The 18,498-nt window shown below is 52.2% G+C and overlaps 8 protein-coding genes across 8 annotated transcripts; 4 read left to right on the top strand and 4 right to left on the bottom strand.

The window, feature by feature from the left end:
• Positions 1-654: 654 nt before the first annotated feature.
• Positions 655-1,885, bottom strand: rgsB (uncharacterized protein; the record flags this gene model as incomplete). Its single annotated transcript, XM_057198095.1, has 3 exons — positions 655-891; positions 946-1,681; positions 1,731-1,885. The coding sequence occupies 3 exons, from the start codon at positions 1,883-1,885 to the stop codon at positions 655-657; spliced, it is 1,128 nt and encodes a 375-aa protein (XP_057051535.1).
• A 666-nt stretch (positions 1,886-2,551) lies between these two features.
• Positions 2,552-4,100, bottom strand: gcnE (histone acetyltransferase GCN5; the record flags this gene model as incomplete). The annotated part of the gene is made up of 7 exons (XM_057198094.1): positions 2,552-2,572; positions 2,625-3,332; positions 3,389-3,503; positions 3,558-3,766; positions 3,817-3,870; positions 3,923-4,014; positions 4,079-4,100. 7 exons carry the CDS (start codon positions 4,098-4,100, stop codon positions 2,552-2,554), a joined length of 1,221 nt encoding a protein of 406 aa, XP_057051534.1.
• Positions 4,101-4,863: 763 nt separating this feature from the next.
• Positions 4,864-6,063, top strand: N7474_006683 (putative DNA repair protein Rad1; the record flags this gene model as incomplete). Its single annotated transcript, XM_057198093.1, has 1 exon — positions 4,864-6,063. One exon carries the CDS (start codon positions 4,864-4,866, stop codon positions 6,061-6,063), a length of 1,200 nt encoding a protein of 399 aa, XP_057051533.1.
• A 248-nt stretch (positions 6,064-6,311) lies between these two features.
• On the bottom strand, positions 6,312-10,442 carry N7474_006682 (MRX complex DNA-binding subunit; the record flags this gene model as incomplete). Its single annotated transcript, XM_057198092.1, has 4 exons — positions 6,312-10,121; positions 10,177-10,267; positions 10,330-10,374; positions 10,420-10,442. 4 exons carry the CDS (start codon positions 10,440-10,442, stop codon positions 6,312-6,314), a joined length of 3,969 nt encoding a protein of 1,322 aa, XP_057051532.1.
• Positions 10,443-10,859: 417 nt separating this feature from the next.
• N7474_006681 (GATA transcription factor LreB) lies at positions 10,860-12,015 on the top strand (the record flags this gene model as incomplete). The annotated part of the gene is made up of 2 exons (XM_057198091.1): positions 10,860-11,910; positions 11,972-12,015. 2 exons carry the CDS (start codon positions 10,860-10,862, stop codon positions 12,013-12,015), a joined length of 1,095 nt encoding a protein of 364 aa, XP_057051531.1.
• A 623-nt stretch (positions 12,016-12,638) lies between these two features.
• N7474_006680 (uncharacterized protein) lies at positions 12,639-13,787 on the bottom strand (the record flags this gene model as incomplete). The annotated part of the gene is made up of 3 exons (XM_057198090.1): positions 12,639-13,125; positions 13,197-13,496; positions 13,549-13,787. 3 exons carry the CDS (start codon positions 13,785-13,787, stop codon positions 12,639-12,641), a joined length of 1,026 nt encoding a protein of 341 aa, XP_057051530.1.
• A 553-nt stretch (positions 13,788-14,340) lies between these two features.
• On the top strand, positions 14,341-15,672 carry N7474_006679 (FAD-dependent oxidoreductase; the record flags this gene model as incomplete). The annotated part of the gene is made up of 3 exons (XM_057198089.1): positions 14,341-14,610; positions 14,736-15,124; positions 15,192-15,672. Coding segments are annotated over 3 exons (1,140 nt in total), but the record flags the coding sequence as incomplete, so codon positions are not given.
• Positions 15,673-16,769: 1,097 nt separating this feature from the next.
• Positions 16,770-17,072, top strand: N7474_006678 (uncharacterized protein; the record flags this gene model as incomplete). The annotated part of the gene is made up of 1 exon (XM_057198088.1): positions 16,770-17,072. The coding sequence occupies one exon, from the start codon at positions 16,770-16,772 to the stop codon at positions 17,070-17,072; it is 303 nt and encodes a 100-aa protein (XP_057051528.1).
• Positions 17,073-18,498: the final 1,426 nt, after the last annotated feature.

Here is an 18,498-nt window from a genome sequence, read left to right as displayed (position 1 = left end):
GAATCATGATGATAACGGCACAGCACTTTCCACGACTCTTTATTTGTTTTGGTTGGCTCATGAGGTTCGAAGAATCAGCGATTATTACACATGAAACCTACAAGGGCATTGCCCTCCTTTTTGAAGAGATGAATGAAACCCAGAAAACGTCAATTGATACAAGTATATGGGCTGGAAGACGGCAATCGTAACAGCCCTATCTAGCAACAGAGCTCTTTGCGGACATAGATACAAGACAAGAAAACCCGAAAAAAGAAAGGGGGTATTGGTCGAAGAGAATTAAACAGCAGCGGGGAATAATATGACCACAGACAGACGGTATTGACAGCATAGAAAGAGAAAAAGACGATATGACCGCCTACTGGCGGGGGACGGGAGGAGAAGAATACTCGAATGTTCTCTGGATCAACCGCAGCTCTGCAGATTATGAGCTGCGCGGTATCCTTCCTTCAGAGCAGACGAGTTTCCGTGAAAGAATGTTTCGCAGAAGCAAACAAAGACCTCATTATGTATCCATCTGAAAACGCCGTCGACGGCTTGTAGCTGTGCAAGATTTTTGGTATCGCTTGCTTCTGGCTTCGGAGCAGTTTTATTCCAATGACGCGGGAAAGAATTCACTATCGACCCCCAAGGAGGTTCGAAAATGAACAGCTCTCACAGCATGGTACCGGGAACGAAGATAAATAGAATGCTCAGAGCCGCGGCAGTGATGAAAACAACCAGCATGGTCACCAGAGCACGCTTATTCAGGAGACGGCGGACATAGGGCTCGCGAATTGGCGCCCAGTTCATAAATGTGTATTCGCTATAGCCCAGGAATGCCATGGCGGGGTCGATCTTGTATTGGTACGAAATGATGAAATATGCCGCAACAGCAAATGGGAGGATCACCTATCTCGACGTTAGTACTTGACCAAAGGAGCCGTGAAAGAAACATGGACGTACCCAGCAACGAACATCGCGGGGCTTATTTCGCAGCACCACATAAAAAGCACCCCAGAACCCGCCAAAGAAGGCAACCAGAGCAAAAATCAAGCGAACAAGGATACTCAAGGGCACGATGTTCCCCAAAGCCTTGGCCTGCAAGAATCCTGGGAAGGCATCGCGTTCCATGGCCTGGAACACATAGTCCTTGGCGGGATCGAAAACCTCGGGGTCGTCACGGCCGTCGTCCTCGATAAGATTAATGACGGTTGAGACCATGGTCTCCGGCAGGACAATTTCTCGCTCGGAGCCAGGGAGAAGATAGGTGTACAGAATCTTCTCGGCACTAGCCCGGATATCCTGGCGGGCGACTGTGTGTCCAGGAGAGTTGGAGTGGTCGTTGTTGCGAGTACCCGTACTGGGACGTGCCTGCTGGTCGTTGGATGGGGTGCGGTACGCCGACGTAGATCCCAGACTGTTCTGCGGCGAGTGAGACGAACCATGGCCTTCTGAGCGCAGGAACGCGGACAGCCGGTGGGTAGCATCCCTTTCCTTCTCGTCTTCCTGGAATCCGTCCCGCAGACGAGAAGGTCCGGCCTCCCCCAACGAAATATCTCCCAGATTCTCCAAGTTCTCTAGCATCGCGGATGATCGTTTGCTGTCGTTCTTCTCCATATCGGGAGTGGCAACCAAGACGGAGCGGCGCAATTCACGGACATAGTGACGGCACAAGGACATGTGTTGTGAGACATCGAGCCTATACAGAATTAGAGAGGTACCACTACAGCAAGAGAAATCGAGCTCACCAAAAGTCCAGATAATCCACGGAGCGTTGCTGATCTCGCATATAAATGTAGAAGGAAAAGAGATCAACCGGAGCGAGGGTCCGACGGCTGAGGACTTCAAAGAGTGTTGGGAGGCGATTGCGCTGCTGCCCGTCGGAGAAGGTGTCGGTCGCCATTTTGGCTGCGGGTGGAAAGTAGTTGGCACAAGTCGGGGGGTTTCAGCTCCGAGAGTTGAATGTCACAAGGAGGGGCGCGAAAAGGGGCGACGGGCGAAACGAGGCTCGTCGAGTAGAAGAGCGAGCGTAAAGCAGCGGTAGTAACAGCAGTCAAATGCTGTACTGAGCGAAGGAATGGCGCTGAGTAGGTAAAAAAAGAAAGGAGCGGGTCAAAACAATTGGGTCCTAAGTCTGTCGCGGTGTGGCCGACAAGAAATAGGGGAGCCCCTTGACCGCGACGAGGTTTCGAAATCGGGCTGGCAGCCGCTCAACAGCAAGCGAATGGGAAGAGAAGCAAAAATAAAGGCCCGCCAGTGGATGGGTAAGGGAAAAGAATGAAGACACCGGGTGTGAGTAGTGAAAAAGGAGGGAGCGCTACGAACAAGAGCTGTCACTAACTACACTAACTCCTGACGATGAAACAACGGATCAACGTTGGTCCGATATGAAGATCATCCAGCCACATGATGTCAAAACGGGAAGTATACAGAGTCCGGACTAGCATCATGCAAGGGTTAACTCAAGGAGTAGACTTGAAATAATATAGTGAACAATAAAATCTAGTACGCCAGCTATCCACAGGGTATTTATGGGCCATGTTCCCCAACGCCATCTCTCAAAATCAAATCAATGCCCGTCCGCCAGGTGCTACATAGACACAGATCAGCAAAACTCAACAAGAGGAATCATGTCTACTCACCGACCACTCAGGAATATTGCGGATTTGCTGGTACATAAACTTCTCCAGCTTGTTCGCGCTCTTCGCATACGGCGTAGTCTCGTTGTTGTACCGCCGGCAGTTATCAAAGATCAACGAGGCATCTTTGATGAAATCCTGCGGCGTCGGATACATGTCTTTCTCGTGCTTCTCCTCCATTGTGGACAGATCCATCGGCTCCAGGATCACCTCGTAGTAATCCGGCACTTCGTCGCGGTTGACCGGCTGCGTAAATGGCCAGGCGGCGCTGTGGTTCTGCATGTCGTTCAACAGATGCAACAGCTGGTTGAAGTTCGGTCCATGACGGGGCTGGCGCGCCAATTCATCCATATCCGGTGACCATCCGGACTCCTTGATCGCGGGAATGATCAGTGGATCGATTGGGACCACTCCGCCCTTCCACTCCTTGGGCGGCGGGTGGATGATATGGGAACGGCTGAATGCGCGAATCTTGGCACGCACGGTCTCCTTTTGCTTGAGTAGCATACGACCCACTTCGAGGTACCGGATCTTGGGGAGCATGGTGCACTGCATGATGGTGCCGCCCTCGTAATCTTTAATGTATCCCATCCAGATGGACCGGTCCAGATTGATCTGTTTGGTGAATCCTTGCTTTTGGAAATATCCAATGGCGTAATTGTCTGCGTAGGTCAGGAAGTGCATGATCGGGGACGTGGCCTTCACGTAGTCCTGCGGCGCGTTCCGTCAGCTTGTTCCCATTCAGGGCATTCCATCCCAAGTCTTACCTTCAAGTGAGACATCAAGTGTGCACCATAGCCCTTGACCTGCTGATCGGATGAAATCGCACAGAACACGATTTCCGCAAACTTGCGGCTATTGAATGGTCGATATGTGATCCCTCTGCAGTCGCTGTGTCAGCACCTGCCCCGCGATTTTGGGTGTCCTTGTACATACCCAACAACTTCTAGTGGGTGCTTGATAATTGCAATCGACAAATGTGATCGGTCGTAGACGAGTCGGGCAATATAATCCTTGGGCATTTTCGGGAGTTGTTTCTGGAAGATACACTTCAGTCCCGTGAGGACAATGAAGCTGTCGTGTGACCCATCGTTATTGACGACTCGAAACTCGATGTCACCCCGGCGCTCCTCGAGGACGGCGGGCTGTTTGATGTTAACCTGGTGGTGCGTGGAACTGGATGAGTGAGGCTCACCTTCTCGGGAAAAGGGACGATCCGCAGTGGTGGTTTTCGCAGAGCGCCATCTTCCTATAGGGTTGTCAGACACACATTCCATCTCACGCTGTGGTGCGACACCAACCTCTTTCTCGGGGGAATCTGTTCGCGCTTTCTTGCTGTGTTGCAGCTGAGAGTCCGGGGAAGCGGCCTCCTCCGAGGCCTTGCGCTTAGAGCCTAGTGGGAGAAGAAGGTCAGCTGACGCGAACACGGTTGACAAGATAATTGGGATGGGACACACTTCTGGGAGAGTCAACCGCCATGATGGCTGAGCACAAAGCAAGAGTTGCAGATGCGCGGTTGCTGGTCGATTGGCATGGTGGTGATCGCCTGGGGCGGTGACGGAATAACTATTTCCCGGACGGAACCGGCCAGATCAGCTGCTGAGCATCTACAGCTGCTCATCTCTCTGTCTCTCTTTCCCCCAAACACACTATTCAATTGCCATTGACACGATTATTATGTCGCTGAACGAAGTCTGGGAGGCAGCCTCCGCATCTCCTTTTCACCCTCTCATCCCCAAGTCCAGCCAGGCCACCTTTGGCTTCAACTGTCTGCTCATCGGTACTAGAGCTTCCCCCATAAGCCAAGATTGATCTCCACTGACATCGATTCCATAGCGCTGGTCGCTACGTGCATGTTTGGTCTGAGTGAGTTCATTTAGTATTCACACCCATTGGCCGACTGGGATCCTCACAGCTCTTCTCCAAACAGACCGGTCCTTTTCCAGCCTTGCGACTCTAGGCGTGCCAGCAGCACTATCACTGGGGTCAGTCACCACCACATCAATGACACACAGCTACAACAGACACACTAATATCTGAAATCGGGAACAGTTTCGGCGCGGTGGCCACTCTCTGCGCTGTCGGAGTCTACGTCTAGCCCACTTCCCTCCATGTACCATAAGAGGAGGGTGCACTGGGGCCTGTACTGCTAGAAACTATACCCAAGCCATCATTTTATTGACTTCTGTCCTCTCCCAATCCCACTGGGCATAGCTGGGCCTTCAACCACAACACAACCATCATGGAGCCCCTTTTTGCCGGTGTCTCTAACAATGCCCACCATCTCTACACTCTACTCTCCTGCATTGGCTTCGCCTCCAAAGCCACCGTCCAGATCACCCCCGGTGGACTCCGGTTCTCTGTGGAAGAAGCCCGTGTCATCCAGGGCCTCGCATTCCTCGACAAGTCCCTTTTCACCAGCTACACATTCAACAACCCGCCGACAGACAACACGCACTCCGACCAAAATGGAGACGACGACGACAGTAGCTCCTCCGATAACTCCAACTGGCCACACTTCGTGGTCTCCCTCTCCGCCATCCTCGAAACCCTCAAGATCTTCGGTCTAAACGAGCTCTCCGAGTCCGATCCCTCTGGATACACACGCACACAGCACAACAACACCGCGTCTTCAAGCGCATTCAACGCCCCGGCCCTACTCCTGGACCGCACCTGCACCCTGCAATACGCGCAGCACGGCGCCCCGCTGAGCATAACCCTCACCGAAGCCGGCGTAGTAACAACCTGCGAGCTAAACACCTACGAGCCCGACGAAGACTACGCCGACATCCCACTCCAGCGCGACGCCATCATCATGAAAATCATCATGCGCTCGACCTGGCTGCACAACGCCATCGCCGAGCTCGACTCCAGCACCCCCACCATTCTCAAGCTCTCTGCGTGCGCCACGCGTGAGCCGTACTTCGCGCTCTCGGGCGCGGGCGGTCCATTCAGTGAATCCACGGTGGAATTCTCCATCGACACACATAATGAAATCACCGGTGGAGCACTAGGTCAAAGCCAGGGCGGCCAGCTGCAGTCGCAGACACAGGCACATCACAAGATCCTCGCAGACGACGGCTCGGCCCGTCCGCGCGCAACGCGAGCGAAGCTTGCTCCCACCGTCACCGAGACGTTCCTGGTTTCTCCGCCGTCAGCTATGGGCGAACGGATTCAGCAGAGCTATCGGTTTGCACTGGTGCGCAAAGCTGCGCGCGCGATGGCTGTTGCGAACAAAGTCAGTATTCGGGGTGACCGGCAGGGCGTGCTGAGTCTGCAGTTTATGATTGAACTCGATGAGCAGGGTGTTGCTGCGGGGAGATCTGTCGGGGCTGGAGTTAAGACGGCTGCTGTTGGGACGGTGTGTTTCGTGGACTTTCGGTTTGTGCCGTTATTGGATGAGGAGGATGCCGAGGAAGATGTGCTGATGGCTGGGGAGTAGTGAATGGCTATGGCTGTTGATTATACGAATGCTACATCTACTGTCTTATTGATGCAAATGGAAAGAACGCTTTTTATGATGCAAGGGTATCAAATCGTAAAAGCTATCATTGAATATGGGTGCCCTGTCAACGCCGAGATATGCTCATTCATCTTGATCAGGAAATAAAAATCAACAAATCAAAACGCTCAACTCTGGTGAGATGAAATAAGAAATGATAACGCTGCATTACATGACCTGCAACGAAATTAGCAAACGAATAGACCGACATCCAAACAACATACCTCAGCAATAGACTGCCTCTCAATAATCGACTTCTGCCTCTCATTGCGCGAGACACGGTAGTAGTAATCGGTAAAGTCACCACACTGCATATGACGCAAGAATTCCTCGTCGTGGGTAATGACAATAAGCTGGAAATTCGCCTGCTGCTGACGAGTACGGATGATATCATGCAGAGACTCAGCGAGCGAGCGGATATTGTCACGGTCAAGGTTCGTAGTCGGTTCATCCAGAGCAATAAGACCACAATTAACGCCGAAGCACTCCGCCAGCGCAAGACGGATAATGATACTAGCCAAGACTTTCTGTCCCGCACTGCAGCGGCCGCGCATGTCCATCTCGGCACCTTGCTTGACCATGCACACGCGGTAATTGTAGGACCGGTTGCCCTTGGCGTTCTCGTTGTCCGAGCGGATGAGGATCGTGTCCACGTCGGTGCCGCGGTAGGTCTTCTGCCACAGCTCGCCGATGATGGCGTTGATTTCTTCCATTTTCAGCCCGTGATAGCGCATAATGGCCTTGTCGAGGGCGCCGCCGTAGCGGGCGAGATCGTCCACGGCGGCTTTGGTTGTTTCGACTTTGATATTGGCTTCCTTGTATTTGGAGGCTGCGTCCTTGTAGTCCGTGTTCCAGTCGGCCAGTAGCTGCATCAGCTGGTCGTCTTTGGACTTCATTTCACCCATCTTGCTGGCTTGTTTGGCGGCAAGGGCGTTGTGCTCGCGCGTTCGGCGTTCGGACTCTTGCTTGAAACGACTGCGGTCGACCTCGGCGTTCTGCGATTCCAATTCCTCGATCTCCTCTACCACTTTGCCCAGGGAACGGTTCGCTTGGCGATATGTGAGGTTGTCCGAGTATTGCCGTTTCGTGTTCTCGCTGTCCTTGAGTTGGGCTGAGATCTTGTTGATTTCTCGCGTGATCTCCGCCTGCTCAGCTTCGAGCTTGCTGATCTCGTCTTCAATGCCTTGAAGCTCCCGCTTGCTGCGCTCGAGCTGACTTGGACCTCCTCGCTCGTTGTACGAATTGATATCCTCGTTTGCCAGATCCAGCTGGTGTATGCTCTCCGACAGCCGACTGATCTCCTGTTGCAGCTCTCGTTCACGGGTCTCGGCCCGTTGGCTGATATCATCATACCGGGCTTGTGCCTGAAGCAACTCGGGCGTAAGACTCTCGATATCTCGGTCAGCCTTTTCGATTGCTTCTCGCTGCTGCGTGTTGAGCTTCTTGTACTCCTCCAGTCTGACAAGCAAGTCGCTCTTCTTCTCCAGCTGGAATCTGGCGTTGTCGAGATTGCTCCGCACATCTCTCAGCTGCAACTCTAGATTATTGATCTCGGTACGGGTTTGGTCTTTGTCATTCGTGAGTTTGGTGAGAGTCTTCTTCAGAGCTCGGATTTTCTCGCCAATTGCGGAAATCTCCTCCTGGATATCTTCCAAGGTCCGTCCGGCAGAGGCATTTTGCTGCTTGCCGGAGAGCTCATGGATTTGCGAGTTGATCGATTTGATTTCAACATCGTACCGAGCAATGGTGCTGACCGTCTTGGAGAGCGCTTCGACTTCTCGCTTGCTGTCAGACTTTTCACTAACGGTACGGTCGTGCCCTTCCAGCCGGCCCAAGAGCTCATCACGTTGCGATTCATACTCCTGTTCTTCCTGCTCTAGTTCTGGGATATCTGTCTCAGACAAGCGAACCCATGCATCATAGGCAGCGCTCGCGCCGCGGGCAGCTTCGAGGTCTTGCTCAATGCCTTTCAGGGAGTCATCTTCAGCTTCCTCTGTGGCCTTCCTGACAAGATTCTCCAGTTTCTTCTGAAAGCTTTGAAGCTCTGCCTCGTTCTTAAAAGACCGCTGGCATGTTCGGCAAAGCTTTGTTCGTTTTGCGGCTTCAAGACACTTGCTGAGATACTCGCCCATTCCGGCGTATTGGTCGGCGTCTTTGCGAGCCAGATCGTATTGTGCCTGTCGTTCCTTGAGCATGTCAGGGAACTCGGCAGGCTCCGTCTCAACAGCTTCACGAATCTCCTTGGCATAGTCGTCGAGATCCTTTTGCCGTTGCTTCAGATTTTTCTTGGCCGTCTTGAGCTTGAACTCGACGTGTTCCAGTTCTCTGTTCACGCCATCACGATCTCGCTCTGCATCGGCCACCTGTTTGGATTCGGTATCGAGTGCTCGCTGGAAGTCTCGTTCTAAAGTCTCCGGTTGCCAGTCTACGCCGACAATTTTCGCAAGTCGATCACCGTGGGCTCCTTTCATGGTCTGCGAGCTGCGTTCCCGGTCTTTGGCCTCCTTCTTGAGGTGGTCCAAACGGGCGAGATCGCCGGCCTTCTTTGTGGATTCGATCAATTCAGCATTCAACCTCGAACTCTCATCCTCCAGACGACGGATCTCTGCATTGGTTTCTTGGATATCTTGGTCCCAAGATGCGGATTTGGCACCTTCCTTTGCATGCTCAAGATTGGAAGAAACATCCTCAACCTTGGACTCCAGGACAGCCTGGACGCCCTCGTCGATTTCGATTTCGTCCAATTTAGCTTGGTATGTCGCTGCTTCATTGTCGTTAGACGCGATTTGCCGCTTCGCATAGTTCTTGCTCTCTTGCAACGCAGACTTCTTTTGCCCAATTTCGTTGAGAATATCCTGAACCTCACGTAGCTCTTTCTGGGCTTCTCGCTTCACACGGTCCAGAGCCTGGTTTTGCTCTCTTAGGGAACGTCGAATCTTCTGCATGAACGCATCGATATCAGCCTGATCCATGTTGTCATCAACACCACGAATGTTGTTATCGCGAGCCATCTCATTGACCATGGCCTGTCGTCTTGAGACTTGGCGCTCGAAATTGGCCTTGTCGTTTTCGTACTTTCCATTTTCGGCCTGCTTTAAGCCCAAGCGATGCCGAGACTGTTCGATTTTCTCCTTGATGCCCATGTAATTCTCCTTTTGAGCCTCTTCCTGCTGCTGATATTGAACCTGCCGAGACTCGAACTGCTCCAGAGTCGATTCAAGCCATTCGTCCGAGTCGTCCAGCTCAACAAGGTGTTTCTTCAGGTTTTCGATGGTGGTCTCAATGCTTTTGGCCTCGATGCGCTTCCCTTCCAGGGCTCCCAATATCTGAGCATAGCTCTCGGATTCCTTCCAGGCTTTGTCGGCGAGGTCTGCAACGCGTCGCATTTCCAGCGACATTTGGTGAGTTTCCTCGCGTAAAGCCTCGATCTCCCCTTGCAGCTTGATCGAGCGTTTCTCGGCGCGATCCGCTTTATCCTTGTCCTCTTTGGCATGCTGCTCCATGATCTTGAACTTGGCAAGTTCCTCGTTTTGTTTCTTGCGCAGTGCTTTGATGTTGTCGATGGCTTTCGTGTACTTCATCGCTTCAAAAATCTCATCGAACTTCTTCTTCAGTACCGAGGGCTCGCTCATCGGCCACAGACTCTCATCTTGATGGCAAAAGATGACCGAGTCGAGAACCGCTTTCGACACACCCAGGTATTGTGGCATGATCTGGTCCAGCTCCGCCACTCGCGACGAGATCGCCGTGCGCTCGCCATTCTTGACCATCAGCAACTGTCCTTCCAGGGTCTTTTGTTGCCGGGTTGTCTTCTTGACTGTAAGCTGTAGGCTGCGCGTGGCCACCATCTTCGCGCCGGAAGTGCCCTTAAACGACAGCTTCACTTGTGCCAGCACCTCCTTCTCGCCGCATAGCTTGGGGTCGTGTATGAAGGCTCCTCCTTTGCTGTTGGGGGGAAGGTCGCCCGTCGTGGCATATTTGAGGCACTCGATAATCGTCTAGGTCGTGTTAGATTTCCGGGGTGTGTACAATCTCCCGCCATGTCTTGCGTACCGTCTTTCCCGAACCATTGTATCCAACAATCAACGTGAGGGGTGTATGGAACTGTATGGTTTCGCTGCGCGTGTTGTCGAAGGAGCGCACTCTAAAAAAAGATCATCAGCAAGGTTTGAGTGAAGCTCCAAAAAAAAAAATGTGTCAACGCACCCCAGGATCGAGAGCTTGTCGATCTTCGCTGCGCGGGAAACCTGTCTGTCAGCACTGATTGCGCCTAGAGCCGCTGAGTATTGCACTTACACCTGCGAGCAGTTAGCAATCATGATCCAGACCCGGGGGTGAAGCGCACTCACATTGTGTTGGATGATGACCAGCACAACCGTCTTCGATCAAAGATGAAGCACGCGTACTTTTGCGTTGTGATCCATCAACTTCTCTGCAATGACGCGAAGTCAGGTGACTAAGCCTGTCAAGCTTGGTTCTTCTTCCAGTCCAAGTTGCACTTCTTTTGGTCTAGGAGACCAAAGGATAAATAATCAAGCTGATTCTACTGCTTATTCCAACTCCAGATTCCGGAGTTGGGGCTTGCTTGCCATCGCCCTGGTGTCAACAGATTATATCAGTTTTCTGTCCACCTCGGATGCTGCCCGCTTTGATCCAGGAAGCTGACGTCGAAGGCACACCGCACTATCCAGTGAATTATTATTGCCATGCATAGCCAACAATCGTACGGCATGCAAATGCCCGTGTCGATGGACCGACAGAACGTGGCCGGCTCTTATGCCGGACAATATGGGATGCAGGACTCCCAGGTCAGCGGGTACCAGAATGTACCAAGCGATCAAGCGTGGACGCAGCGAGTGCTGGACGAGATGAAAGACTTGATGCTCCTTCTAAACGCCGAGGGACGGATCACCTATGCGTCGCCGTCCTCGAAACAAATCACGGGCCGCGTAGCAAAGCAGCTCGAAGGTAGCGTCCTTGCTCAGCACCTCCACGACGACGACAGGCCCATTTTCCAGCAAGACCTGGACGACGCCGTGGCGAACAACGCGCCTTTTCGGTCACATCTGCGCTTCCACAAGTCAAATGGTTCGTACAGTCTCCTCGAGGCCTATGGGCATCCGCATCTTGCAAACGAACAGCCGCGTGGTTCTGGGAATGTCTCGAGCCCCTGCACCGGGTTTTTTCTCGTGTGCCGACCCTATCCATCCAAAGTCTCCCAGCTGCTTGATTCATTCCTGGAACACAAGATCGAGAATGCGCGGCTGGTGCAGCAGATTGCCAAGCTGAAAAGGGAAGAAGAGGAAGAAGAAGCCGCCGCAGCCCGCATTGGGTATCAGAAGCCCAGTGTAAACCGAGCACCGCAGGTCGACGCTCAGAATGCCTCGGCGGCCGCACAGGCAGGAGTCTCTAGCGACCATGACTCGACCGAGACCTTGGTCAATAATTCGGATGATTCAGATACCAACGCGATGGAATATTTCTCGTCGGATACGTATCACCATCTAGAGGGTCTGTCTCACATCGACGGCATCGAAGTCATGACGGGTCTCCACTACGGAGAAGGCGAGAGATCGCACGGTCTCAGTACTGGTGTTCGTCGCGGTCGTCTGATCCACTGTGATATCGACATTACTACGGCCGCCGACCAAGCCCGCACTGCGCAGGAAGGCGATAGACGCAAGAGGCTGAAGGGTCAGCATGTCTGCGGTGATTGTGGAACTGCCGATTCGCCGGAGTGGAGGAAGGGTCCGAATGGACCAAAGACATTGTGCAATGCTTGCGGCTGTAAGTGATTCTCGTTCATGACGATATGTGGGGGTTCAGAACTAACAAACTTATGTTTTAGTGCGCTGGTCCAAGAAGGAAAAGAAGCGTCAAGAAGTAGCCTAATTCCTTGGTCTGTGTCTCTTCTTGCCACGTTGGCTTGTCGTTTTGCACCAAGATACACACCCCCACGGGGTTTCGGAGGGACGGAGCACATATCGATTTTGTGGCGGTTACAATTGGTTCCATGCTATACACATCGTAGCCTGGTTGATGACTTAATGACTTGTTTTTACTGTTGTCGTGTTTCGAAATGGGTCTTAATACATGGACAGATAGTTCCCTCTTGAAATGAATGGACTTTACATGATGGATCTGGGTCGGCCCATTAACTAGTACCGATTTCCCCTTAAATATAGGTTCAGGAAGAAAATAGCATAAATGTGGCTCTCAATTGGTGTAGATTGAGATACTTAGATCCAAACGACCCTAAAAACGCCATTATGATGGTGATGAATAGTTAGGATGTGTGTATTTTTCATGTTTGGAAGACTCCAATCCAAGTCCAGACAGACGGACGGACGCAGAAGCGTCGCAGAAAATTAAAAGGGATAGAACACCATCCTCCATCCCGGTGCAGAATATAAAGGTATAAGAAAGGAGAGTAGTACTGTGTATGAAAGAGGCAATGGTGGTATCACTTGCGAGAACAACAACACATAAAAGCGACATTCGCACACCAAGCATATTTACCTCTTGTTGGCGGCCTTCCTCGGCGGCGGCGGGAAGTACATTTGCGACTCCTGCGAGGTATGAGGAGTCGCTGCCTCAGTCGAGGACGGTTGGCCGTTAGGCGACGGCTGTGGGTGTTCTCGCAGCGGCAGGTCGGAAGATGTGCTGCCGCCGCCGCCGAGGCGGTTGAAAGCCAGTGTGCGCGGGGTATACGGCGAGATGGCTCCGCCGGCGGCCATGGGCGGGATTCCGGGGCTGAAGGAGGAGAACCCTGGGCTGAAAGGGTATCCTGGTGTGGGGGGGTAGTGGTGCCCTGGGACCATACCCGGTGTGCGAGGGATCATCTGTTGATTCATGGGGACGAAGCCGGGGGAGTTGAGGATGGCCTCTTCAAATTCCTTTTCGATCTTCTTTTCCTCTCTCTTCTCGTCAATCCGCTTGCGCTCGTCTTTGGTTACAAAGCAAGAGTGGATGTTGAAGCCTAGCTCGACTAGGTAGAGGGTTCTGGGAAAGATGGGTTAGCTGGGGTTCTCTTTTGGGAAGGAGGGGAGATTGTGCTCGTCGCAACAACATACAAGATTACAAAGGTAACGCCGAAGAGGGATTTGGCTTGCTCACAGTAGCCGATGTTCGTCTGGTGAGCGGCCACGCTGCATGACTTTGTAATGTACCATGGTGGGCCTGGTTGGGGGTGGTTTGGGTCGGACATGTCGCTCCCGGCTTGGAACCGTGCCGAGACGGCATAGAGGACGATCAAGGAGCAATGGACGAAAGCCGCCAGAGGAGGATAGAACAAACGCATCAGATGGACGGGGAACTTGACGATCAGCATGAATGTGCTCAGGATTCCTAGGACGAGGTTGTAATTGGTGAGGCTGCCTCTTGGGTTAGCACGGTTGTATGTTGGATTCATCGAGGACGACCTACAATGATGACCACACCATGGGAGCGGTATATGGACGATAGTTGGCGGCGGCGTAGAGCGCCTCGCTGGGAGCGCTGTTGAAACCATTGTCCGCGCCGTCCTGCCATAGTAATGAACGGTACAGGTTGTGCGACGCAATACCCGTCAAGGTCAAGATGACGACTGTGATCGGCAGCTCGGCGAGCATGAAATACAGCGTCAACTTATGATACCGGTGCTTCTTGGGGAAGTAGAACGGCATAGTGACGATGGATGGGTGGTGGTCCAGAGATGAAGACCGTTCAGCTGAAGAGCGAAGTGGCTGTCGAATGATGTACAACACAGCGCAGTGGCCAGACCGGCTGGCGAGGACATTCAGGTCAACACCAAGCTCTCAGCTGTCGACAGCAAGGCAGAGAAGGGGAAAAAAGGGCTTGGGGTGGACGGGCGTTTAGATATGGCAGAGCAGAGAGCCCATCGTGGGCATGCATGATGGGCATGGCTCCGATGCAGACGAGGGGCACGAATCAGCATGGGCTAAGAGTTTCCTCGAGGTGCATCTGGCCAATACTTGATGGCGGCAAAGCGCCAGTGCCCGCCAGCGACCGGGGGGTGGCTGCCAATGAGAGGTGGGACGAGCAGGGTCGGCCGGTGGTCGTCACACGCTAGCCGGTGTGATGGATGGGCTGATCTGCACGAGCCGGGGCTACATCACACAGCGAGTCGCTCATTTTAGGGAGTAGGATTCAGTCGGTAGGACTACGATAGAGATAGGTGTAGTAGAGTGTGCAAGTGAAAGAAAATAAGAATGTAGAGTCTGTGTCGGTCATGTGCCCCGACTACCTCCCACTTCCCACTTTCACCTAGACTCGACTCGATCGCCCATGAAGCCATTCTTCCGACTGGCCCATCTGCACCCCCGGTCCCTGTCGCGCGGCATCATGTCGTTCCGCGAAGACTCCATCCCCCACGAGCTGCGTACAGCGGCAGAGCCCCGCCAGAACAGGCTGTACCCGGTGCATCTGTCCCATGTGGAGCAGGTCAACCAGTCGGTGCGACTGCTGCAGCTAGCCATTCATCATAGTGTATGTTTTTATACATGACATGGATTATTATGATTCCCGGAAGCATCCAGTCCCTCGATAGCCGCTGCCTCCCTTGTTTCATCTCCACACTAGCCATATCGGCGAACGAGCTAACCGCTCTACAGAATGACAAACAACAACAGCCATTTACATTCCTGCCCGGCCAATGGCTAGATGTTCACATCCCATCTATTGCCCAGGCGGGAGGCTTCACTATCACCTCGACGCCGGCAGATGCAGAAGCACTGCCATCCCCGGATGCCCCGCCTGACGGGGAGACGGCGCCCTTACCCACAGAAACCACAGAACCGCAGGGACGGGCTCCCTACGTGGAATTGGCCGTCCAGGATTCCCCAGCTAATCCCTCCGCCGCATGGCTCTGGCGGCCGAAGGAGGAAATCATAGGCAAGGAGCTAAATATCCGCGTGGGTGGAAGCTTCGTCTGGCCGCCTGCCGGGATGGATGTGGAGACTGTCAAGAATGTAGTCTTTATCGCCGGTGGCGTCGGCATCAAGTACGTGCTGACCTGAAGGGCTTGCTTCATGTCTGTTTCATCTCAACGAATCTAATCCGAAACACAGTCCCCTCATCTCTATTCTCTCTCACCTAAGTAACAACTCATTCCAACCACCGCACCACCCAACAAACATCCACTTCCTATACTCCAGCAAACTGCCACCCGGGGCATCAGAGACATCCTCGTCCGAGGAGACCCTTAACCAGATTCTCTTCCTGCCGCGTCTGCGCCAGATAATTCGTTCCCAACTACACTCCCACCGCCTACGGATCTCCCTGGATCTTTTCCTGACGGACCTGGAGTCGTCGTCCCCGCTACTTACTTCGTCTGCGGGTCAATTGGCGGATCTGACGATTCATCCTAGGAGAATCGGTGAGCATGATCTGCGCTCTGCGGCTGTAGGTGGCGACGGGAGACTTGATCCCCGTGAGACGGTTTGCTATGTTTGTGGGCCGCCGCAGATGACGGATCAGATGGTTGAGTTGCTAAGGCCGGTTCTTGGGGAGGGTGCGGAGAGGAGGGTGCTTTTTGAAAAGTGGTGGTGATTGTACAGTTCCACAGAGCATAGTCGCAAGTCCCGGGATGCCCGGTAGTACTACGCCAAAAATTAGTAGTGCGAATATCCTTTATAACGAAGCCACAGGCTCTACTAGGAATAAATGAGAGCTTCCATCTCGGTCGACCGTCTTAGTCCACTTGACCTTCTTACCATAGGGTGTTACAAATTTATAGGCAGATAGCCGCTAGAATGGAAAAGCGGCTGTTTCTGGCTTCCAAAGCGGTCATTTTCGGCGTCAGTTTCACGGGTCCTCGTATTTTTAGCGTAGTATCATTTGTAGGCTTAGATCCTTTCTACGGCGTGAAAACGGCACTAGATGTTCAAAGAATGATTGTTCGCTGGTGTGAACAGGCACAGCTCCTGTGGAGATCGAGTGGCGAAGGTAAAAACCAGCTACCCGAGCTACCTGAGGCTGCTCGGAGAGGAGGCTACTTTAATAGGAGAGAATGACAGTGATGTGGAATCTGTTTGCTAATGTATTGCAGCCAGAATACCAACAAGTGACTAGGAGAACCTAGAAATCAGATAAATTCCTAGTCACCCCCAACGTACAATGCAGCTCCACAGTTCACAAGCTGATATCCACGCAATCAGCCCGAGGTCCATCACAGAAGGGCAGACATTATCCTGTTTATATATGTGTGTACAGGTGCATATATATATGTGTGTATTCAAGAATTATGAAATGAAACTGCTATTGGAAATTCGCTCACTTGCTTTCTAGAAAAGAAAAGGGTCACCGATGCCATTACGGCACACGATATGGTGTCGGACTTACAAAAGTTGCAAATGATGACAACCCATAGGTTCATAATATTCGTTTATGTCTTTCTGCCTGCCACTGGTTATTCATGCAACTCGTATCTTATGTCTGAAACCCCAGCTGGCTTCTCGAACCTCGAATTTTCAAATCCAGCAGGTTTTTCATAGGCCCCTTCTCGGTCCACTGGCTTCTCATGAACATAATTCTGCTGAGATAGCTGTCGTTCTTGTGCCTCTATGTTGACGAGATCTATTGCGCTATCTGCCACGGAGTTCTCCGCGGTTCTTTTTCGTTGCCGCAGGAAATAGACCGCAAGAGCAATGACTGCTATCACTCCTGCAGCAACGCCTACTCCAATTCCGGCCTTTGCTCCACTCGAAAGATTTGATGAGGACGAGGACAAATTCGAAGAGGGTGAGGACAAATTCGGGGAGGGCGAGGACATATTCGAGGAGGGCGAGGACACATTCGAGGAGGATGGAGACGAGGACGAGATTGCCGGCACAGTTCGCGCAAATGTTTGGCTGATATGGATCGCATCTGGAGTGTTGCAGCAGGCCGTATTATTCAAACCACAGCACCAGTACGTTGAAGTGGCCTGTCCATCGCAGGGAGTCAATTGAACAGTGCTGCTTCTAGAGCCATTGTTCTAGTTATTTCAGATCCTGCGGTCAGCATGTCACATTTCCGAGTACGTAGTAATAATGACTGAATCCATATGCAACATACCTTTGGGTCGAGGCAGACATCTAAACAGCCTCCAGTAGACCAGTCAATATCCGTGCACGTATCCCGCCAGTAAGCGAGCGTGTGTGACCCATCGCTGTCGATAATTGAATTCAAACAAAGGCCATTCGGGAGACAATGATCCGCGGTCAGTCCGTAGCTAGCATTACCGCCGAATGGATTGGTGCGATTGGTAGCACAGCACATGTGTGTTCCGCCATTCGAGTATTTGCATGGCTGATAATTGATATCGGTGGCATCTACGCTGAATCCGTCTGGATAGTAGCACGGGACGGTGGCTATCCCTAAGGACGCAAAGATCAGAAGTGCGAAAAAGAAGATAAGAAAACAATCAGGCTTGCGAAATCGCCGCATAATTCATAGGTCGAGCAACGAGGGCTTGACCCTGAAGGAAAGAGCCGTAGGAAGAGGAGGCTAAAGAACGAAAAAATAGTTCCACAGAACTGGGCAAGTTAATCTTCAAATAGGGGAAGCAGTGGGGGCCAGCTGAGGATCGGGGTTAGCGCGGGAGGCCTTGTTCTTAGCTGCCTCGTTAACGTAGTCAGCTGAGGTAGCTACAGCCTGCTGAGCGAATAGCAACGAAGTCGTGAAGCAATTTACAAAAATTGAAGCAGAGGTCAGTGTGATATATTCGCATTCGCATTTGGTGGGGTCTTGAGTTATGAAAGTGAATCTGATTAAAGTTCTCATGATTCGTTGCAACAGTCAGTTAACTAATTTAGTACTTTTGTAGTTAGTCAGGCTTAATAGGCTACGGGGTTTAGAAAAACCAAGGAACAATTTCCGATACACCATCAAGGTGTAGGTCAGCGTCGAAGCTGTAGGATGTTCGAAGGCGAGGCGGAGCTTGATCCTTTGTGAAGTCTGCAAAAACCAACATGTGGGTCCGGATTCTACGCAGATCTAAAAATAACGGACGTCGTGCTAGCGTTCTTTCCAGGTAGAGAATTTGCAGGCCCACGCTTTCCCTGTACAGACCCTTCCCATCTGTCAACCGAAATGGCATCGAGGACGTGGACACACTATGAAGAGATGCAGATAGGGGTATTCAGCGGCCACATAGGTCTCGTCTACCTTCTATTTAGAATCTCACTTCTGCACCCCAATGTCCAAATAGAGGGCCACCATCTGCAATCCTGGGATCTCGAGGCTATTAAAGTTGGTCTCGTCCTCAAGCAAGGGTATGGCCGTATACGCAGCGAAAAGCTATCCGTCAAATCTATGGAAGTATGCCTATCAGGTACAGATAAAGACGTGCAAGCGTTCTTAGAAATATAACGCCAATGCTGGGCCCGTATCCTT

The sequence above is a fragment of the Penicillium riverlandense genome (genome assembly GCF_028828495.1).
Source record: "Penicillium riverlandense strain IBT 135883 chromosome Unknown utg000006l_segment0_segment0, whole genome shotgun sequence".
Classification (NCBI taxonomy): domain Eukaryota; kingdom Fungi; phylum Ascomycota; class Eurotiomycetes; order Eurotiales; family Aspergillaceae; genus Penicillium; species Penicillium riverlandense.
The sequence above is the reverse complement of the archived record's forward strand: the minus strand, read 5'-3'. Positions and strand labels throughout refer to the sequence as shown.